The sequence below is a fragment of the Equus przewalskii genome, chromosome 12 (genome assembly GCF_037783145.1).
Source record: "Equus przewalskii isolate Varuska chromosome 12, EquPr2, whole genome shotgun sequence".
NCBI classification, from domain to species: domain Eukaryota; kingdom Metazoa; phylum Chordata; class Mammalia; order Perissodactyla; family Equidae; genus Equus; species Equus przewalskii.
In genome coordinates this window covers 40,656,597-40,680,061 of record NC_091842.1, presented here as the reverse complement: position 1 = coordinate 40,680,061, position 23,465 = coordinate 40,656,597, and the positions used below count along the sequence as shown (strand labels likewise).

Here is a 23,465-nt window from a genome sequence, read left to right as displayed (position 1 = left end):
AGATATATAAATGGCCAAGAGGCACATGAAAAGATGTTCAACATCATTAACTATCAAGGAAATGCAAATCAAAACTACAATGAGATATAACCTCACTCCTGTCAGAATGGCTATAATTAACAAGACAGGAAACAAGTGTTAGAGAGGATGCAGAGAGAAGGGAACACTCATACACTGCTGGTGGGAGGGCAAACTGGTACAGCCACAATGGAAAACAGTATGGAGATTCCTCAAAAAATTAACAATAGATCTACCATATGATCCAGCTATTTCACTGCTGGGTATTTATCCAGAGAATATGAAAACACAAATGCATAAAGATATGTGCACCCCTAAGTTCATCACAACATTATTCACAATAGCCAAGTCTTGAAAGCAACCTAGGTGTCCATCAAGTGATGAATGGATAAAGAAGATGTGATATATATACAGAATGGAATGCTACTCAGCCATACGAAATGATGAAATCTGGCCATTTGTGAACAACATGGACGGACCTTGAGGATATTATGCTGAGTGAAATAAGTCAGAGGGAGAAAGTCAAATACCGTATGATCTCTCATAAGTAGAAGGTAAAAACAACAAAGGGGTCTGGCCCCATGACCGAGTGGTTAAGTTCGCATGCTCCCTTTGGCGGCCCAGGGTTTCGCTGGTTTGGATCCTGGGCGCGGACTTGGCACCGCTCATTAGGCCATGCTGAGGCAGCATCCCACATGCCACAACTAGAAGGACCCACAACTAAAATATACAACTATGTACTGGGGGGATTTGGGGAGAAAAAGCAGAAAAAAGTAAAAGAAAAAGATTGGCAACAGTTGTTAGTTCAAGTGCCAATCTTTAAAAAAAATGACAAACACATAGCAACAGAGATTGGATTGGTGGTTACTAGGGGGAAAGGGGGAGGGAGGAGGGCGAAAAGGGTGATTAGGCACCTGTGTGTGGTGATGGATGGTAATTAGTCTTTGGGTGGTGAACATGATATAATCTACACAGAATTCAAAATATATTAACAATTTACACCTAAAATTTATATAATGTTATAAACCAATATTACCAAAAGAAAATCATGAAAGTTTCACATTTCATTTATGAATGGTCCTGAAATATACAATTTCAGTAAGTGACCACGTGGGCACAGTTTAGCCCCAGAGATGAAGCCTTGTGTCTTTCTCTGAGTGCAACAAGTTTCTCCCCCAGGGGAACACCTGACAATGTCTGGAAGCATTACTGGTTGTCACGACGAGGCAGGGGAGTGGGGGAAATGCCAGGGATGCTGCTAAACATCCTATTGTGCACAGGACAGCAGAGAACTAACCGCCCCAAATGTCCACAGTGCCTTCAACTAGAAGTGGGGCTCTGACAGCACCGCTCAGGCCCCAAGCCCCCCAGGGATGCCCCTTACCCAGCACCTCACGAGGCTCCTGGCCCTGGGCCTGAAGCATGTCTTTCAAATGCTCTGAGAGCTGTTGATCCAGCCGAGTGGTCCCAGGAACCGAGAAGGGCACAACGGTTCTGCCGTACTCATCCAAGGTCAGCTTCAGGAGGGGGTCGTCAAAGATCTCGGAGGAGTAGTTGATGGCCAGGAGGGCCAGGGTGACACACGTCAGAGGGACCAGGACCTGGGCCGCTACCATCTTCCACTCCCTCCAGCTGTATGTGGCCTTCTTTAGGAACATGGCCCAGAACTGCTGGCAGTGGAGGGCGAGCTGCAGCAGAAGGGATAAGGGTGACATGGGTGGCACTCAGGAGCCAGCATGTGATCCCTGCTCACCAGCAGCAGGTGTGGTCCCCACATGAGCCTGGGGCCTTCAGCTGACATCTGTGGCCTGGGGCCCCAGGGCCTCTCACAGGGCTCAGTCAATGATGTGGAGGACAGGCATGTAAGCATCCCTGCAGGTCCTGATGTGGGCTTGGGGTCTCACAACAGCCTCGGGTAGGGCAGACTGTTTTGTCTTTGTAGGATGTGAGGGGAGCAGCTGCGATCCCACAGGGGAGCCTCTGCCTCTGCCTTCCTCTTGCTCCTGGTAGGAGGACCCTGGCCCTGCTCACACAGGAGCAGACAGACAACCCTCTCCCCAGCTGTCTGTGTTCTGCAACCTCAACCCTTCATTGTCCTCTAAGTGTGGGGAGCACAGGGCTCCAGAGTCAGGCCGACCCGCAGATCCCAGCTCTGCCACGTACTGGCCATTCAACCTTGGCCCAGGCCTCAGTTTCCTGTATGTAATATGGGACAAGTGCTGCCCTCTACCTCTTCAAGTGCTGGGTGCAAAGCAAGCTCCCAGTAAACAGAGCACGGATAGCATCATAAGCAAACATTTGCTCTTATTTGTGAGTGGCCAATTAGAATATCAAGAAATGACAACTGGTTGATTAAAATGCTCTGGGTTTTCCTACTCCCCGCCAACCCTTAGGAGTGAGAGCTATAATCTGCCCTCTTCCCAGTGCACTGACCCTCCCGAAGCCCATGTCTGCTCTTGTGGACCCTGACATGTGGAGTTCCGAGGCCTCCCAATATTCCCACACCGGTGGGCAGGCCCCGAGCACCCACCCCAGTGTTGAGCTTGACGGCGGTGCACTCCTCCTCAATGAGGGCGCCAATGCCATCGGTCGGGTCCATCGTCCCGCACAGGTGGCTGTCCACTGCCCAATCGCTCGCCCGCCTCTCGTGCTGGTACTGCAGGGCAGGGAGCTGGATGGCCTGGATGTCCATGCTGGTGTCCACTAGCTTACCGACCCTGTGCCGAGACACACAAGGCCTGGTCTTAACACAGCTCCCTGGAGAGAAAGCTAAGCTGTCCTTCCCCTGAGAAGGGCGGTGAGGTGGGAAGAGGGCAACTGTCAGAGGTGCTAGAGCAGAATACTGTTGGCTTCACCACCTGGCTCATTCCCTTGTTCATTCACTCATTAGTAAATATCTCCAGAATACCAGCTATTGCAGCCAAGCGAAGTCCAGGAGAGGGAGACAACCAGACAGGGCCCCTGCCTATGAGGACTCCCAGTGACACAGGGAGACTGATCTAAGCCAGTATTTATAACTGGGGCTATTGGGAGGCAGAAGGGGGCTTGGGGCATGATGGCAGCACCGGGAGGCCACCTCATAGCCAGTGCAGGAAGCCATGGGTTAGGGTGCTCATTGCCAAGCTGAGCCCAGAGGTACAACCTTGGAAAAGGCATGACAGGGATGAGCCTGTGGAGGGCAGGTGGGTCCTGCGACTGTGCTGGGGCCACAGTGCAGCAGGTCAGCAGCCTCACTCGTGTGGCACTGCGTCTACAGTCTCCTCTAGGCCATGGGATCCTCAAGGGAAAACATCTACCTCACATTTATTTTTGTATTTCTAGTTCTTATGCCATATTGGCCAAATAAGCATTCAAGAAACGTCTGATAAATGCGTGAATTGTCTCAAGCTCACCCTGCAGTTTTGAGGGTCTGAATGCTGAATGTTACACCACACAGCTACATCTTCACCATAGCTGGAGGCACACTCTGGCATTATCATCTAGACCTGAGAGGAGCTCAGCAAGCCTGTCGCTGCTGTGGCCCGGTAGGATGCGTGGCACCCCACGGGAAGCACGCACACACTCCCAATGACGGGCTGAAGTGTCTGGTGACCGGAGCACAGCTGCTGTCTGCTTTCTGAACTGCTGTGCATGTTGGGCACCTAGCTGAGTTTGTACAAGTGGTACTAACAGAGTCATGATCTGAACAGGGCTCTGACAGACGACCCACTGCCCTGCTCCCACCCCAGTCTGCATCTACCCTTAGATGGGTGTTTGAGATGAAAATCAAGGGGACTGTTTTATCATTACACTTTGAAAAAAATCATCCACATGGCTGAGTCCTAGACTGATGGAAATACATGTTTACTGACCGAAGGAAGACCTCTTCCATGGTAGTGACAGACGCCCCAAAGCTGGCGATGCCCAGCTCCTTCTGCTTCTTTTCCAGTTTAGCAAAAAGACTTTCAAACCTGAAAAAAAGACCCAGAATGATGAGTCACTTCTCAGTTACTTTCTAGATAATTCGTTCCTAAATAGTTACCTCTATGTAGAGTGCAGGAAGGGCAAAGGTAGGTTAGCTCCTTGAAATGTCATTTCAAAAAAAATAAAAATTGGGTTTTCCATAGTGGCTGCACCAATTTACATTCCCACCAGCAGTGTACGAGGGTTCCCTTTTCTCCACATTCTCTCCAACACTTGTTATTCCTTGCCTTGGTAAAAAGAGCATTCAGAAGGGCATGAGGTGGTATCTCATTGTAGTTTTCATGTGCATTTCCCTAATAATTAGTGATGTTGAACATCTTATCAGGTGCCTACTGTCCATCTGTATTGTCTTCTTTGAAAAAACGTCTGTTCAGATCATCTGCCCAATTTTTGATCAGGTTATTTGGTTTGGTGCAACCATAATGGAAAACAGTATGGAGATTCCTCAAAAAATTAAAAACAGAACTACTGTAAGCTATTTCACTACTGGGTATTTAGCCAAAGAACACAAAAACACTAATTTGAAAAGATATCTTCACCCCTGTATTCACTGCAGCATTATTCACAATAGCCAAGACTTGGAAGCAACACAAATGCCCATGAACAGATGAATGAATAAAGAAGATGTGGTATATATACCCAATTAAATACTACTCAGCCATAAAAAAGATGAAATCTTGACATTTGTGACAACACGGATGGACCTTGAGAGTATCATGCTAAGCAAAGTAAGTGAGACAAAGAAAGACAAATACTGTATGATTTCACTCATATGTGGAAGATAAACAAACAAACAGATACAGAGAACAGACTGATGGTTACCAGAAGGGAAGGAGGTGGGGGGATGGCAAAAGGGGTGAAGGGGCACATGTATATGGTGATGGATGGAAACTAGACTTTTGGTGGTGAACATGATGCAGTCTACACAGAACTTGAAATACAATGATGTATACCTAAAATTTATATAATGTTATAAACCAGTGTGACCTCAACAAAAAAAAAGTTGGGTTTTGTTTCCTTTTTTTCCCACATAGCATCTTGTGAGTACTTTGGCCTGTTAGGCATTATTTAATAGTAGACACCTACATGACATCACAAATCAAAAGAAATGGGTGAATATTCATTTGATCCTAAAGAAGGGAAGTACTTTCTAAGAAGAAACCACAAAGGAAAAGATGTGACCCATTAAATGTAAAATATCTGCATGGAAAACACATCCCACGAAATTAGGCAACAACAAATTTGAAAAAGTTGCTAGCAAAATGGTTGATATTAATATATAAAACACTCTGACTGATAAATGAGTAAAAGACATGAACACACAGTATCCAGAGGACTCAATGCTTAAAGGGCAGTAACTACTGGGAGTGTCAAGCTCCCACTGGCAGATGGAAGAAATACAAAATGCCAATTAAGCAAGTGTGTGCCATCTCACCCATTCGATAAATAAATATTAAAAAAAAATTTACTCAAAGCTGGCCGCTGTGGAGTAAAATGGACACTCTCCTGTCCTGCTATGGGGAAGCCCAACACAACTCCTTTCTAGAAGGGAATTTGGTAATGTTTACCCCACGCTTGGGAATCTATTCTGAGGGGGCACTGGAGATCTAGGCAGAGTCTTCTAGAAGGATGTTCACTAGCATATTTTTTTTGGAAAACGTGCGCATATGCTAACAGAGGAGATGTTCAGATAAGCTATGGTATCTCTGAGTCAGGGAACACCATGCAGTTATTGATACCACATTACTCAATCGGGTTTGTAGGAAGATTAAATGTAGTTTTAAGATTTACATCCCAAAGTTTCTGAATGTGAATCAAGAGTTTGATTTTTATCTCCCCACACTGGTAGCCTACTCTGTTTATGAGGCACATGTTCATGACTCAAAGTCTGAGGCCAAGAAGATATACAAATTCACAATTCCACAAATAATTCTGAGTGGACTGCTGCGTACGTTTAACTCGTGTTAGGAGCGAGCCACGTGCTGTGTGTGAAAGACACCAACGCAGTGAGCACCCCTTTGACGAGTCACACTCTTTCCTTATGTACAAGTTAGGTCTCTCTCAGCCTCGCTGCACAGGGAGGCCTAGCACCCTGGACCCAGCAAGCAGATTCACCATGCACTGACCATCACAGGCACAGGAGCTGAGAGATGCCCACTGGTCAAGCCTGATAGGTCACAGGTGACACTAGGCATGGAGTCCTGAAGGCCCACTGAGCCCCCTTCTCTGATCTGTACCTGTGTGCTCTCTCTGGGAAGCGCACCTGCGTGGTCTCTCTGGGATGCGTACCTGTGTGCTCTCTCTGGGAAGCGTACCTGTGTGCTCTCTGTGAGACACGTACCTGTATGCTCTCTCTGGGACGCATACGTGTGTACTCTCTCTGGGACCCATACTTGTGTGCTCTCTCTGGGAAGCGTACCTGTGTGCTCTCTGTGAGACGCGTACCTCTATGCTCTCTCCGGGACGCATACCTGTATACTCTCTCTGGGACCCATACTTGTGTGCTCTCTCTGGGACGCGGACCTGTGTGCTCTCTCTGGGACGCGTACCTGTGTGTGCTCTCCTTGGGAAGAATAAATGACAGCTCTGCTCCGGCACTGCTCTCCAGGGTGGCGGTGGGGACGTGGTGGTGGACCAGCCGGGAGATGCCCTCGGCGTTGCAGTGAGGCTCCTTCACCAGTGTCATGTGGTAGCCTGCGCCTGGAACACCATGGAGCCCCATGTGAGGCTGTCTTCTACTTCTCCTGGCCCAGCTGGGCTTTGGCTCATGGGACATGGGCTGGAGAGCAGGACACCTTTGGAATGCCTCTTGGAGTGCTTCACCTGAGGGTCTTGCTTTCCACCCCCTAGCTGGCAATGGGTGCTAGGCATGGTAAAGAGGTGAAGCCTGAGCCTGACTTCAGACTTCTACTCTCAGAGGCTGTGGCAGAAATTGTCCCCAAGACTTGTTCTCCTCACTTCTCCCTAATGGCATCCCAGGATGAAGGTCGCCCTCTCTATCCTTCCCCCAGCTTGATGGTAACCATATTAGGTCACCATCTGCTCAACGGGACTATGTGCTGGTGAGGGGAAGCCACAGAAGCAAGGTGTGCAACTCCTAGGGTGTCTAAGCGGAGGGGCACTTGTGTTCTATCTTTGCTCCTTCTCACTGGCAGAACATGGATGGGACCCGCCATGCCAGCACCACGTGGGACCATGAGCTAACCTAGAGAAGGGACGCCATGCTCACATAGCAAAGAGAGGGCTGACTCCACACACCACCCACCAGCCCTGGACTTCTCGGTGAGCCACTTGCTTGTTTGAGAGCGATAACGCTGGTGAGTGTGCTTGGCCTCTCCAAGGGCACTGCTCTTCTTGGTAGCCCTGGCACTCAACCGCTATTCCATTGGTCAGGCTAATCAACTCAAGACTATCTGCTCCATTTCCCTCCCTCCTCTTCTCACAAGCCCCTTTGCCTGGGGCTTCAGGTCTCCATCCAGAGGCAGCAGAGCAGGAAGTCTAGAGACGGCCTCTCACTGCCTGATCTCAGGGTTCTTCATGAAAGGTACATGGGCACTCTCTTCAACACAATGGCCAGTGACACTAACTCTGTGAAGGGACGGAGGTTGGGCTGCCTGCCCTGCTTCCTGCCCTCAGCTGCTCACCGTATTTCTGTTTGAGGAACAGCGATGACCCGCAGCACTGCAGCTCCCCCTTGGCCATGATGGCGATGCGGTCCCCCAGCAGGTCAGCCTCGTCCATGAAGTGGGTGGTCAGCAGGATGGTGCGATCACTTTTCTGCTGCTGGAGAAGGTCCCAGATGGCCCTCCTGGAGATGGCGTCCATGCCTGAGGTGGGCTCGTCCAACATCAGCACCTGGAGGGCAGAGGAACAGCCTCCTGATGATGACTGAGCCATGTGCCAGGCCCAGGCTGGCTGTACTATAGGCCCTGTGTGGCTCAAGTTCCAAGAAGATGCAGCAGTACCGCCCAGGCCAGACTGCCCACCCAGGGCATCCAGTGTACTCTGGACCCTGCTACGCAAAGTGTTTGTCCACTGCGCGTGGGGGCTCTGACCTGCGTCCTTCAGGAGGCTGGGCCTCACTGCCCCTGTACCTTGGAGCCTGCTATGAGGGCGATGCCGATGGAGAGCTTGCGCTTCATGCCCCCGCTCAGGAACCTGCACCGCGAGTCCCGCTTGTCCTCCAGACCGAGGATGTGCAGCATTCTTTTGACTTCTTCAGGGCACTTCTGGCGTGACAATCCCTTCAGCTGAAACAGCAGGGGACAGAGAGATCCGGCAGGTGCTTCTGACAGGTGCCTGGCCTGTTGCACAAGCCACTTGGCCTTCACGTTGTCTCCTTCCCTTTATGTGTTGGACTTGGCATCCTGACTTCTCTCCCTGCCTCCTTTACTCCAGATCTGGGGCTCCTCAGAACAGGTTTCAGTTTGCTGGGAGGCTAAGGGCTCTCCTGGCTGCCTCAGGAACCCAAGGCGACTGAACAACCACAACCACCTATGAATCGTGTCACCCGCCAGCTCACCTGAGCATAGAAGTACAGGTGTTCTGCAACAGTCAGGTTGTCAAACAGGACATCGTGCTGCGGGCACAGGCCCAAGTTCTTCCGGATCTGAACCATGTCTTGCGAAATTTCGTACCCACTGATATACGCCCGTCCACTGGTCGGGGGGAAGAGGCCTAGGGCCAAGCAGAAGACCCCAGGGGCTTAAGTCCAGCACGCACACCCTGACAGTCAGCACGTGGTGGGAGACCGTGGTCTTGCTCCCAAGGTCTCGCTTTGCTTTACCGAGAAGCCCACCTGTGAGTGAATTTGCCGGTAACCCCTGTTCCCCGCTGTGGTGGAGACAGAGGCGGTGGCCCCTCACCTGTGAGCATGGAGAGGGTGGTGGTCTTCCCTGCGCCATTATGGCCCAGCAGGACAGTGATCTGCCCCTCGTACAGGTTCAGGTTCAGGTCTCTGACAGCTGCCTTGCCCTTGTTCCCCACTTTGAACACCTGCAGGAAAGGCAGAGGGCCACCCTGGACTTCCGGGGCCCCTCAGGGACCTCACTTGGACAGGCCCCTCCTACCCCCTCTGGAATATGCACCCAAGGGTCTCAGAATAAGACTATACCCAGGGTCACCGATCATTGCACAGAGAGATGAGAAGTTCTGGGCAGAGCGCTGACTGGAGGCCATGCTGCTTCCTACTGCTCTCTGGCCTCCCCAACCCCTGACTGGTCCCCAACACCCTCATTGTCTCAGCAGGATAAGAAGGCCCACGAGGCCAAGGCACTGCAGTGCAGTGAGAATGGCAAGAGTTCACTGCAAGGCTGGTGACAGGTTAAGTCTGGTGGCATGCGTTGCCGACTTGACTCAGAACTGGGCCCTGGGGACACTTTGCCTGGGAGAGCTGGTCAGAGAGCAGCTGCAGGGATCCAGGAGGCAACAAGGCCTGGAGGATCATCACCAGCTCAGAGAGCCCTGGGCAAGGCAGCAGGGCTCGCTGCCTGGGGCCCTGCCGTCCCCCACCCCGCAGTCCCCACAGGGTGTGGCACCTTGGACACATGCTTGATCTTGATCCCGGCCACCAGGTCCTCGGGCTCAGCCTCAAAGTACTCGGTTCTGAGCGCTTTTTCAGGGTCATCGTCATCTTCCTCTTTCCCGAACACTGTCCTTGGGCGTCCACACCAGTATGAGGGCTAGGATGGAAACCAGATGGGGCTCAAAGACCAATTCATGTCAATTCATATTGTTTGTGTCAACCAGAGAAACAACGAACCAACATGCTAAATAGACAACACACCCAGCCCTCAGTCTCCCTGCATGGTGCTGCAGAGAAGATGCCGATTTGAGGCCCAGGGTGGGGGTCAAGATCCAGCATGACTCCTCTCCCCTCTACCCTGGGGAAGCTCTCAGGCTCAGATTCCCAATCTGCCATATGGGCATAATGGTAACTCACAGGCTTACTATGCCTATCAACTCAGACATGACACAGAGAAAAAGTAAACAATGACATTGCATACAAAGAGAGGTTACTGAATATTCTAGTCCAGGGGGACTTTGGGTCAAAATGAAGGAGGCTGTGCCTCCACATCCTGACTGTGTCCTTACTCAACTACAGGGGAGCTCATGAAATAAGCAAGAGAAGACAAAGGGCCAAGCCTCCCTCTGCTCTGAGGAGGCCTCTCCCTGCCCTGCCTAGAGGACGACCCTCCACCCTCTGCGTAGCCATCACAGTGAAAGGCTATGTGAGGGGTGACAATACAACCACAAACCGCCCATGCTCCCCGAGCTTGAGGGCAGCCTGCGGCACAGTAAGACAGTGCTGTGGGTAGGGTCACAGGAAAGGTGCCAATGGGGCCCTGGAAGAACCGCCCCCGGAGATAAGCTCTGCGGGTGAACCTGTATTCCCTGTGTGTTCCCAGTGCCTGGAATAATTCTGGCTCATCATATTCCACTGATTTTAGGGAACACATCTCTCACGTTTTAAGTGACTCTGAAACCAGAATGTGTCTTACAAATCACAGAATGCCATAGTTTAACTGTATTTTTCTCTCTTAGTGATAAAGTAATGGTACCCCTAAGAATCACTGGCATTTAAAATTTGATGAAACACATAGTAGACACTGGATAAATATTTGTTGAATCAAAGAATGAACAATGAATGGAGAGCCACCTAACTAACCATCAATAGGGAATTAGTTAAATATACGGTGGCACATACACGGAATACTGTGAAGTCATTAAAAAATGAAGTTGAGGGGCCAGATCAGTGGCATAGTGGTTAAGCTCGCACATTCTGCTTCAGTGGCCCAGGGTTCGCGAGTTTGGATCCCGGGTGCAGACCTACACACTGCTCATCAAGCCATGAAGTGGCAGCATCCCACATACGAAATGGAGAAAGACTGGCATAGATGTTAGCTCAGCGACAATCTTCATCATCAAAGAAAAAAAATGAAGTTGATTCATAAAAATGTATAAATTTAAATACATTTATAAATAAAACAAAATTTATAAATATATATATAGATAAAAATCTAAAAGTTTACTTATAAATAGATCCACACACATACGTACTTAAGATATCTAAGATGTACTGTTAGGTAAAAAAAAAAAAAGCAAGTTTCAAGCATTTAAAAAATATGGCCCCCTTTTTCTAAAAACAAATTATAAATGTTATACACACATACATCTGTCCTACGGGATAACAGAAGCATAGAAAACATCTGGAGAACTACACACCAAAGTGTCAGCAGCATTCATCTCTTGGGGGGTGGGATTATGCTATAGATTCCAGCAACATGATCATTTTTATAAGAAGCTGTATTACTTTATGGGCAGAAAACCCAGTATTGTTTCAAGCAAGGGGCTGGAGGTGTAGGTGGGCTGGTCCTGTGGATGGTAGGCCAGCACGAGCTCCTTCTCCCAGGCCCTGGAGCACAGGGATCATCACGGGCAGTGGAGGGTCTCAGGGCCTTTAGGACACACTGCTCACTGACTGAGCACAGGGCAAGTCCTCTATCCAGGCCCAACTAGGTGTCATGTGTCAGGGACTGAAGGGGGCCCGAGGTGAGTGCTGGGGACACCTCTACCCCCTCAGAGGTGGCCAGCATGAAGAGCGGGGGTGTCAGAACTCACCATGATGAAGAAGTACCAGGGCTGGGGCACGCCAAACTGCCCTGGGAGCACAGCCTCCACGTACCAGGTCACCAGGCCGTAGAGGATGGAGTCCAGCAGCAGCATGCCCAGCACTTGCCCAAAGGAGAAGTCATCATCCACATTGACGGGACTCAGGAGGTCTCGCCATTGGACGCCTGTGCCTGGAAGACACACCAGGAAATGGGCTGAGATGGACCTACAGCCCCTGATGGCATGCGTGTACATGTCACTGCAAGGCCAGCATGACTCCTCCCCTACTGCTTTTGCAGCAAACCTGATCACTTTCTTTAAGGCTTTAAGACAATAGCAAGTTACAAAATTGATGTTGGAGAACCAGCAACAGCTCATTAACAGACTAGACGGGCTCACTTTTGATTTATAACACATATACACATCCATACACACATATACATATACACGTACCAACATATACACATACACATCTACATATACATGATTCGGGGCAGGACCAACACTGGAACACTATGCATTTCATATAAGTCTTTTTAAAACACAGAAACACAGGGGCTGGCCCCATGGCTGAGTGGTTAAGTTCGCGCGCTCCACTTTGGTGGCCCAGGGATTCACTGGTTCGGATCCCAGGCGTAGACATGGCACTGCTCATCAAGCCATGCTGAAGCGGCATCCCACATAGCAGAGCCAGAAGGATCTACAGCTGGAATATACAACTATGTACTGGGGGGCTTTGGGAAGATGAAAAAAACCAGAAAGAATATTGGCAACAAATGTTAGCTCAGGCGCCAATCTTAAAAAAATAACAAACACAGAAACACTTCAGACACGTCTAACGTTCTATTTAGTGGTACTCGTAGTGCTCCGTCTTCTCTCTGGTTTGTAACATCACATCTAAATGATGCCTGGGGATTCCGTGTGGCCGGAGCACCCTCTGTTGGCTCGAGGGCCCCCATGGAAATGGCTGCTCTCTGGCCTCGGTCAGTGTTCTCTTTCAAACAACTAGAAATTTGTCTGTTTTAAGAACATTTGGTATAGAACTTTGCAAAACAAAGGTGCCATATAGTTAGATTCCTCTTTGTAAGTGGCTTTTTAAAAAGTATTTGAATCCTGGAAGGGACTGGGCATTTAAAAGGTCTACATTTTATCACACACTACCAAACACAGCAATACATGCAGTTAAAAGCCAAAGTGTTAGAAGACATTGCCAATTGAAGAAAAAATTCTAACTAAAGATAAAGCCACACTGAAGGTTCCTGTGGCCACCCACCTACCTTCTTCCATACCCCATCACTAGGAAGCTCCATCAGCTAGGAATTGCATGGCTGGAACAAATGACAGCACTCAGCCTGAAAAAAGGTCCATCTGAATGGGGCAGGGCCAAGATGCTCTTAAAATGCACACAGGTGAGGCATTCAGAAGGGAGATTATATGTCACCTCTTGCTACTAGGGCCAGAACAACCCGCAGAAGCTCCAGGGAGATGGATGCCAGCACATCAGCCACGCAGAAACTCATCCTCACCCCTTATGCCTCCTCTTAGACCCAAAGCAAGTGAGAGAGAGGCAGGGCTGGGCCTGAGTCCATTCCCCTCTCCAAGGCCCTTCCTGGAGAAGGGTTTGCGTGATCAGGAAATGAATGAGGGCTTCTCCTAGGAGGTGAGCTCTCCCTCTCCAGAGATTTCCCAGGGGGTGAGGGGTTAGGTGCCCTCTCATCCCTTTAGAGGAGCAGGCTTGACTCATCCATTGAAATCTGAGTGGCTACTGCGGAGTTTGCAAAGTGGGGGTCCACAGGCAAAAGCCAGCCCAAAGCAGTGTGTATTCGACCCTCATCATATTTTAAAAATCAGGAAAGTTCAGAAAAATCAAGAAAATAATGATCTGATCTGTCACTTGTTTCTCTCTCAGGCCTCCCTGCCCTGGTTGCCAATTACTGAAGGAGGTACTGGGGAGCAGGAAGAGGGGGAGATGCTAATTCTACCACTTTACCAAGAGCTAGGAGTGAATCAAAACCTGCAGACTTTGAGGCCTCTGGTGTCATAATTCAGAATGCCTCAAGAGGCAGGAAGAGACTCAGAGGTCATCAAGCTGAATCCCACCATGGGCAGATGTGGATCCTCACGTCTAGGGTTTTCTTGCAGTAACAGCTGGCATCCAGGCAGGGCCTCAAGTGGAACCCAAAGCTGGGATTAACTCTGGCCAAGTGGTGGCCGATGTCACACTGGACTGGCCTTTAACCCTCTGTCTCCCGAACTGTGCTGTCTGTGACCCACCTCCCCTATGGCTCCTGTCATGCCTCCTGGTCTGCACGATCACCGAGGACCTGTCTTCCAAAAGTGCAGCTCCTTTAGCTGTCCTGATGTGCCTGTTTGTTACCAAAGCTGGAGTCTGAATGTGGGAGGCATCTCTGTTTAGACTCTCTCAGTGTAACTGAAACAGTAAGGGCAGCTTGTGAAAAGGAAAATACTCACCTTTTGCTTCAAATTTTCCTATGAGCTGGGCTCCCATTGCCATGGCAACATTGGACAGGAGACAGGAGAAGAGCTTCTGGCTAAGAGTCATCCAGTTGTATCGAGGAGCAACAAAGAAATACGGGATGTAGGTGAAGAAGTAGAGGAAGCCCCCTATGGCTGCTGCCATGTTGGCTACAGGTGGAGAGAGGAAGACAAGTATGCTAAGAACATGTAAGAATATTTGCAAGAACATGTTCACAAGGGAGCCTGTGCTCCATCCAAACAAAGGCATCAGCCATCAACACAGGGACATAAGCCCCAGTACTGGGGGACTCTAGGCTCAGCCCATTGCCTCTTCCTTGTTATGGGGGCACATGCCCTAGGGAATGTGGCCCTGCCCGGGGCTGCACATGTCCTCCATGTCCTGGGGAACCCAGTGTTTTCTCCAGCCCTCTCCTGCAGACTTCAGCCCCTGTTGCCTTGATATTGTGTACCTGACATACCCCCTTCCCCCAGCCCTCCTTCTTCCCTGGTCTGCCCCATCTCATTCACTCGTTCACTTGCTGAGCATCTACTCTGTACCAAGCTGTTCCAGGCCCCAGGGAGACTGCCACAAACAAAACAGACAAACCCCCTCCCCTCCTGGAGCTTATAATCCCGTGGGGACACAGACAGGAAACAACAAGTAAGAGAATGTGCTGGATGGGGCAGCCCCATGCACAGCAATGAGGGGGACAAGAGTGGGAAAAGATGTCCCCTGGGCTGGGGGATGTGATTGTAACCAGGTGGCCAAGGAAGGCTTTGATGAGAAGGTGACACGTGGGAAAGACCTCAAAGAGGTGAGGACTGGGTTGTGGAGGTGTGGGGAGAACTGTGGGGTTTTAGTCCATGCTGAACCCTCAAATGCTTTGGTCTCAAGACCCCTCTATGCCCTTAAAATTTTTCTTTTTGAGGACGATTAGCCCTGAGCTAACATCTGCCAATCCTCCTCTTTTTTCCGAGGAAGACTGGCCCTGAGCTAACATCCATGCCCATCTTCCTCCACTTTATATGTGGGACGCCTGCCACAGCATGGCTTGCCAAGCGGTGCCATGTCTGCACCCGGGATCTGAACTGGTAAACCACGGGCTGCCGAAGTGGAACGTGCGCACTTAACCGCTGCGCCACGGGGCTGGCCCCTGCCCTTAAAAATTTTTAAGGATGTTAAAGAACTTTTGTTGATGTGAGTTATTTATTCACATATATGTGTGCATATATTCTTAGTATTAGAAATACTAAAAAATTTAAACCCATCACAAGTTAACATAAATATTTTTATGGAAAACAACTATATTTCCCACAATTTAGTGAGAAGAGTGGCACTGTGTAACATCTCATTAAACAGATTACAGCTGGATTCTCATATCTGCTTCTGCATTCACTCTGTTGTATCACAGTCAGCCCTCTGTATATGTGAGTTCCGCATCCTCAGATTCAACCAACCATGTGCTGAAAGGCCTATGATGGTTGTGTCTGTACCGAACACATACAGACTTTTTTGTCTTGTCATTATTCCCTAAACCTAAATACCAATACAGTATAACAACTATTTATGTAGCATTTACATTGTATCAGGTACTATAAATAATCTAAAGATGATTTAAAGTATATAGGAGGATGTGTGTAGGTTCTATGCAAATACTATGCCATTTTATATGAGAGACTTCAGGGGCCGGCAGTTGGCACAGTGGTTAAGTGCGCACGTTCCACTTTGGCGGCCCAGGGGTTCACCAGTTCAGATCCTGGGTGTGGACATGCCACGCTTGGCAAGCCATGCTGTGGTAGGCATCCCACGTACAAAAGTAGAGGAAGATGGGCATGGATGTTAGCTCAGGGCCAGTCTTCCTCAGCAAAAAGAGGAGGATTGGCAGTAGACGTTAGCTCAGGGCTAATCTTCCTCAAAAAAAAAAAGAAAGACTTGAGTATCCTTGGGGGCTCCCAGAACCAACACACTGTGGATATCAAGGGATGACTGTACCTTGTTTTGGGTGAAGTACATGAAGAAAATCCAGCTTCACAAAGATGAGTAGTTGGAAAAGGGAGAGGTATTTGAATAGCCTTTTCAGATCTTTGTGGATATTCTTTTTTGATACTACACCACTCAACTACCACTCACTAAGTGGTAGTTTCTTAAAGATTAGTTTAGGTGCCATGTGGAATAAAAGTAACTAAGGACCTTTTCATACTCTGTTACATGAAAATCCATTGGTCTATCTTGCACTGTGAATGGGTTATTACTCTCGCGTGATTTTGTAGCATGATGCATTGGTCTATCTTGCACTGTGAATGGGTTATTACTCTCGCGTGATTTTGTAGCATGATGCATTGGTCTATCTTGCACTGTGAATGGGTTATTACTCTCGCGTGATTTTGTAACATGCTGCATTGGTCTATCTTGCACTGTGAATGGGTTATTACTCTCGCGTGATTTTGTAGCATGATGCATTGGTCTATCTTGCACTGTGAATGGGTTATTACTCTCGCGTGATTTTGTAACATGCTGCGTTGGTCTATCTTGCACTGTGAATGGGTTATTACTCTCGCGTGATTTTGTAGCATGATGCATTGGTCTATCTTGCACTGTGAATGGGTTATTACTCTCGCGTGATTTTGTAGCATGCTGCATTGGTCTATCTTGCACTGTGAATGGGTTATTACTCTCGCGTGATTTTGTAGCATGATGCATTGGTCTATCTTGCACTGTGAATGGGTTATTACTCTCGCGTGATTTTGTAACATGATGCATTGGTCTATCTTGCACTGTGAATGGGCTATTACTCTCGCGTGATTTTGTAACATGATGCATTGGTCTATCTTGCACTGTGAATGGGTTATTACTCTCGCGTGATTTTGTAGCATGCTGCGTTGGTCATTTGGAAAACACTGCTTGTTGAGCAATGCAGATCTTCCAAATGCTGACACATTTCATTAAACATTAAAAAACTCACATTGGGGATATTATCACCAATCTCATAAAAAACTGCTGGGAAGCTTACAGTAGTAGATTCAAGTTCACAAAATTCTATTTTTTGCTTGAAAGCTCGAATTTTGTAATTAACATAAGATACTGTCAGTTGTTTTCCTTAAAAGACAGCCCATCTGTGAGAAAATGTCTGGCAAATACTCAAGTATGAAAGACTATAATCCGATAATTGTTCTTTTGAGCAAAAATGGTGTTCCATGAACAAAGCAGCTAGTTTAGCTGACAACTCAAACAACTGCTCGCATACGTGCTTTCCCTGGAGATAATCACACTACGATGAAACTACTTCAGCATGCAACTCTATGTGGACATCCCCTTTCATCACACAGAATATTAAAAAACTATACTTAAGAGTTGAAGTTTAATAAAATCAATTTTTACTGCTCCATCAAGGACATTCTTGAGGGAGACTTGCATTTTTTTGCTTGTTTCCTGGAGCGTGTGGTGGTGAAGAACATGACATCTGGTACAGTTTGAGGCCTGTCTGGCTTTGTGCCCACGGCTGGCTGATGCTTTTGTACTGTGAGGGTATGTGTCAACATGGTAGAAAAGGCAAATGACATCTTGGTCTTATTACAAACATAGTTTTGATTTTGTGAACCCCCTTAAGGGCCTTAGGGACCCCCAAGAGTCCATGGACTGCACTTTGAGACCTAGGCAGAGGCAAGAGCCATGAGAAGGGAGTGTGCAGGGACTGGAGCAAGTGGGTGGAGAGCAGCAGCAGGCGAGGCCTGGGCTGGGCAGTGGCTTCAGCTTTTCCTCTGAGACCCACAGTCACAGGAGGATTTGAGCAGAAGAGTGACAGGCTCTGGCTTACATTTCCAGAGGATCATACTACTGGTTACATTGAGAACTGAAGGGTGGCAAGGGCAGAAGTAGGGAGACCAGTGATGAGACCATCACCATAAACCAGGCCAATGATGATGGCGGCTTTGGCCAGGGTCAGGCCGTGGAGGAGGTGAGAAGCGGTTGCAGTTCAGGTGTATCTTGACATTATTGCCAACAGGACTTGTGAACCAGACATGGAGCCGGATGAGAGAGGAAGAGAGGAGTCGAGGATGATTCCAAGGTTTTTAGTGTGAGCAACTGGAAGGATGGAGTGCCACTAACAGAGATGGAGGAATGAGGTTTTGAGGATAAGATCAGGAATTCAGGTTTGGACATGCTCTGATTGAGGTGCATATTGAGCATCTCAGGGAAATTGTTGAGTATGATTCTGAATTTTAGGAGAGAAGCCTAAGCTGGAGATCTAAATTTGGGAATTAACCACATGTTAAAGCTCTCCAAGGGAATGAGTGTAAGTAGAAAAGAGAAAGACCTCAAAATAAGAATGTCAAGGATTTTCAGGAGTAAATGAAGAAATGCTTCCATTAAAAAAAGAAGGACTTTGGGGCCGGCCTGCTGGCACAGCAGTTAAGTTTGCACGTTCTGTTTCAGCGGCCCAGAGTTTGCTGCTGTGGATCCCAGGTGAAGACCTACACACTGCTTGTCAAGCCATGCTGTGGCAGGCGTCCCACATACAAAGTAGAGGAAGATGGGCATGGATGTTAGCTCAGGGCCAGTCTTGCTCAGCAAAAAAGAGGAGGATTGGCAGCAGATGCTAGCTCAAGGCTAAACTTCCTCAAAAAAAAAAAGGATTTTTTCTCACAAAAATGGATAAAGAAACAAGAATAACTGGATACGTACAAGAAGCAACTAGGTAGTTGATAAAACATAAATACATTCATAGAAAAAAATCTCAATTGATGAGATACATTCTAGAACATACACAGTCAAAGAGAGAATTAGGGAATTGGAAGACAACTCCAAGGAATTCACAGAGAACTCAGCACTAAGAGATTTTTTAAAGTATGAAAAAGAAGTCAAGGGACATGAAGGAAAGACTGAGAGATACCACCTCACACCCAATAAGATGTTTACTATAAAAAAACCCAGAAAATAACAAGCATTGGTGAGGATGTGGAGAAATTGGAACCATTGTACACTGCTGGTGGGAATGTAAAAATGCTGGGGGCCGAGGCAGCATTTGATAGGCTGTTTGACAGGGTCCAGCCGATCAAGAAGAGCCGAGGGGTGCAGGGTGCCCCTCCGCAAGAAAATGAAAAGCTGGCCTTCCCCCAAGCTATGCTGAACTTTAAAAACTTGTTTTTCTTCCCTTTGTCTTATACCCCATTTTCCTACTCATGCTGTAATTTTCCAGATGGCCGCTTTAGAGAAAAGAGCATGCTCCCCTCGCGGGGTTGGTACTGAGAAAAATACGTGACCACCTGCATAGCCTTCAGAATATCGCAAGGGGCAAGTTCCCCCTGATGCACATAGATAGTGGGAGAACTTTTCTCCCTAATGAGGGGTTCGTACTGAAGAGAGTATTTAGATCAAAGCAGCTGCCTCCTTCTGGTTGATGTTTTGCTCTTCCCCCAGTTTCCCTGGTGGGAGTGGATGTACCTCTTCCTCTGTGGTTGATTAGAGTGTTCCTCCATGTGTTAGTTGTTGAAAAGCGTATTGTTCCCCTGCATGCGTTCGGCGAACATTGTAGAAGTCTTTTCTTAATTGCTGAAGTTGCTTTTGTGCAGGAAAAGGTAGTTAACCTCTGCCCCCCTAAAAGTTAACTCTGTTCCCTGTAAGATTATACTTATCAATAATTGCTTTTTGGTTTACTCTGCAAGAACATCTGTATTGCTATATTTATCCCCTGCTAAAAAAGATATAAAAACGCTGTAAAAACCAGTAAAGACAGACTTGCTTTGTACTTCTTTATCTCTCTGAGAATATTTGTAGAGCTATTTCTGTACCAATCCTGAAAAATATAAAAACGACACTTGTGCACAGTAAAGACAGACTTGATTGCACCGACTCAAGTCTCACATCCCCTCCTTCACTGCGCTGACTCCGTCTCTCCCTCAGGAACCTGGACTCTGCTGGAGCTGGACTCTGGCATAAAAAGGCAAAGCCACTATGGAAAACAGTATGGCTATTCCTCAAAAAATTAAAAATAGAATTACCATATGATCCAGCAATTCAACTTCTGGGTATGTACCCAAAAGAAGTGAAAGCAGGGTCTCTAAAAGATATTTGTATAGCAGCATTATTCACAATAGCTAAAACATGGAAGCAACCCAAGTGTCCATCGATGGATGCATGGATAACCAAGATGTGGTATATACATACAATGGAATATTATTATTCAGCCCTAAAAAGGAAGGAAATTCTGACATATGCTACAACATGGATGAACCCTGAAGACATTATGCAAATTGAAATAAGCCAGTCACAAAAAGATAAATACTGTATACTGTATGATTCCACTTACCTGAGGTACCTAGAGGAGTCAAATTTATAGAGGCTATATAGAAACTATAACGGTAGTTTCCAGGGGGCTAGAGGGAGGGGTGAATTGGGAATTGTTGTTTAATGGAGACAGAATTTCAGTGGGAGGATGAAAATAGTTCTGGAGATGGATGGTGGCGATGGCTGCACAATATAAATGTGCTTGATACTACTGAACTGTAAACTTAAAATGGTTAAGGTGGTAAATTTTATGTTACGTGTATTTTATTGCAATAAAAAAAGAAAGAAGTTAGACATGAAGAACATACTGAAGGCTCCAACAAAGATCTAATTGAAGAGAACGATGGCAATAATGTACAGCAGAATCTGATATCTAACTGAAATTTTGTAGAACTGAAAAAGGACGTGATTCCTCATATCAAAACATTCATACGTAAAGAAAAATCACACCTAGACTGTCAGGAGACTTCTCCCCAACAATAATGGATATCCAATGGTAGTAAGACATTATCAAACTGCCAAGGGAAATAGCCATCCATGGAGAATTTTATATGCAACCAAAATATTACTCGGGAGTGAGGGCAAAATAAAGATATCTACAGACATAAAGTAAAAAAGAATTAATCACTCATTGAGCTTTCTTAACAGAACTATTCAGGCACGTACTTCAACACCCAGAAAATGGAATCCAAAGGAAAGCACAGAGTACAACCCCCTCCCCCTCAAAGTCTCTGGGTTATTTCTACTCATCCCAAACAAAACCACCCAGTTTTCTGAGATTTGGATCACCCCATTGTCCTCTGTTCCCGGGGGGGCAGGATGACTCACCTTTGCTAAAGAAAGTGCTGACCATGAAGCTGAAGGAGATGGAGGAGATGGCAAAGCACACCAGGAAGACCAGCACCAGTGAGGGGTCACTGTGTGTGAGCACTGCCACATTCTTCTTCACCTGCACAGCGTCCCATCCCATCAGTCAGCATGGACAGGTGTGGCAGGGAAGGTGGAGACAAAACCAGGAAGAGTCTTAAACATTCCTGGCCACAAATGAAAGTGGTAAGGATGGGAGATGGGGCTACACTGAGTGAGTGAGAAGGCCACTGTCCTCTCTACTGAAGGGCAGACTTCCCCTGAAATCCGTACAGATGGAGTCTTGGGAGCGCCCTGGTGGTGTTACAGCTGCCTCTGGCTCTCCTGTTGAACGCCATGCTCTTCACATCAGACCCTCTCTCGAAGCCACACTCACCTTGACGCAGAAAAGCAAGGTCATGAAGGAGACGGCAATGAGGAGGAAGAGGAAGAAAAGGAGGAACCAAGCGCTCCAGTGCAGCCAGCTGCTGAGCCCCATCATGCGCATATACTCCTGGGGGAGAGAGTGACACATGCTCTGACACTCCCGCTGCGGTTGAGCGCCCACTGCCTGCCACACCAGGCGCCTTCCTCCCACTGACTTTCCTTAAAGCCTTTGAGTGTGTGGGTGTCTGTGCAGATGCATGGTGTTGTACATCTGCAGGACACCTTCCCTGCTCCCCCGCCAGCATAGCCCACCTCTCCCCATCACCCTAGTGTGCTCCCTTGACCTCTACTCAGCAGCTGCCTTGCTCTCCCTCACTTAGAGCTAAGACTTCGTCTGTCTCCTCCACTGGGCCCACCAGGGAGGGAGCTGAGGTCCAGCCATGACTGCCTCTGTGATTCAGTCAGGGCCTGACGTGGGCTCAATCTGTGCTGATGAAGCTAATGAACTCTTCATTCTATGGAGCAATCCCAAACTCTTGGTCTGTGCTTGGTCTTCTCCAGGTACCCAAGTGTGCCCAAGAAGCCATGTGGTGTGGCTACTGGCACTGGGGTTCTGAGTCAGGAGAGCAGAGCCTGGCCCCTCCACTGTCTAGTAGAGAGACTCTACGGGTTACCAACCACACTAATGTCCTTGCTGTGAAATGTGGCCCCAGAGCTGTTTCAGGACCAACAGATGCTGTGGGAACGCTCTAGAAGCCAGAGGCTCTGCCTCACCTCCTGCTATTCTGAAATGACGGGTCTAGACTTTTGCTGTGAGGGGCACCCCCTGAAGGAAGGACGGGAGTTTAGTGATGCCAAGGACAGGCCTTCCTCGCCAGTGTTGGGGGGACACGGGACGGGACACCTAAAGCTGTGCCTTCCAATACAGGTCATATGTGGCTATTTAAACCGAAATTAATTAAAACTAAAAATTCAGCTCCTCAGTCACGCTAACAACAAGTGCCCAGTGGTGACCCGAGTGGACAGCAGACACAGGATATGTTTATCATGGCAGAATGTTCCATTGGACAGTGCTGGTCTAGGGGAGGGGACCAGGGTTGATTAAGTGTCTTCTACATGCCAGGCGCCAAACTGGGCTGATCTTCCAGCTGCTTATATACAATTTCAAACCTCCAGAAAAATGGGAAGATTGGTACAATGGTCACCCATACACTCACCACTTAGATTCAGTAATCACTTACCATTTTGCCACATCAGTTTGATCAACCTATCTGTAGGCATGTGTGTGCACAAATACTGTTTTTCTGAACCACTTCATTGTCCACTCCAATATCGCACCATTTGATCAAAGTCATTTAAGAGGCTGCAGCAGACAGCAGCCACCTCTCATCAGTCCCCCAGCCCCTTGTTTGCAGTAGTTTAAAAGCTCCAGAATCACAGATATGGTGCCACTGAAGACACTTTGTCATGTCACTGGCACTGCAGACACTGCCAAAGGAGGAATTTCACACAAATTTGGGATACTTTTGCTAGTGTCATTGGTATGAGTTTACAGGTGACACTATTTGTTCAGGTGTACTCAATAAGTCAATGATCTTCCCTTAGAGTGACACTTGATATTTTTAAATTCCACACTACCTTGTGCCCAACAGGCTAGAACTACAGTTGTCCTTGATCTATGTGCAAAGTTAGTTAGCTTTCTGCTCAGCCACGTATTTAAACACTTTGTGTTGACCTACTCTCTAGAGTGGTTCTGTTCAATAGAAACAGAATGCAAGCCACATATATAATTTAGGGTTTTATAGTAGCAACATCAAAAAAGTTAAAAGAAACAAGTGAAATTAATTTCAACAATGCATTTTACTTAACCCAATAT

At 47.7% G+C, this 23,465-nt stretch overlaps 1 protein-coding gene across 5 annotated transcripts in view; it reads right to left on the bottom strand.

Annotated features, from left to right (window-relative positions):
* Positions 1–23,465, bottom strand: part of ABCA3 (ATP binding cassette subfamily A member 3) — a 53,013-nt gene that overhangs the window by 14,581 nt on the left and 14,967 nt on the right. For all 5 annotated transcript variants that reach the window (XM_070568715.1, XM_070568719.1, XM_070568716.1 and 2 more), the window contains 13 exons: positions 21,600–21,716; positions 21,185–21,305; positions 14,065–14,238; positions 11,602–11,783; positions 9,519–9,662; positions 8,847–8,976; positions 8,504–8,658; positions 8,076–8,231; positions 7,626–7,836; positions 6,531–6,681; positions 3,870–3,968; positions 2,549–2,735; positions 1,403–1,706 (listed from right to left, as the gene is read on the bottom strand). In XM_070568715.1, coding sequence (XP_070424816.1) covers positions 1,403–1,706; positions 2,549–2,735; positions 3,870–3,968; positions 6,531–6,681; positions 7,626–7,836; positions 8,076–8,231; positions 8,504–8,658; positions 8,847–8,976; positions 9,519–9,662; positions 11,602–11,783; positions 14,065–14,238; positions 21,185–21,305; positions 21,600–21,716 — 2,131 coding nt within the window. The remainder of the gene's footprint in view (positions 1–1,402; positions 1,707–2,548; positions 2,736–3,869; positions 3,969–6,530; positions 6,682–7,625; positions 7,837–8,075; positions 8,232–8,503; positions 8,659–8,846; positions 8,977–9,518; positions 9,663–11,601; positions 11,784–14,064; positions 14,239–21,184; positions 21,306–21,599; positions 21,717–23,465) is intronic.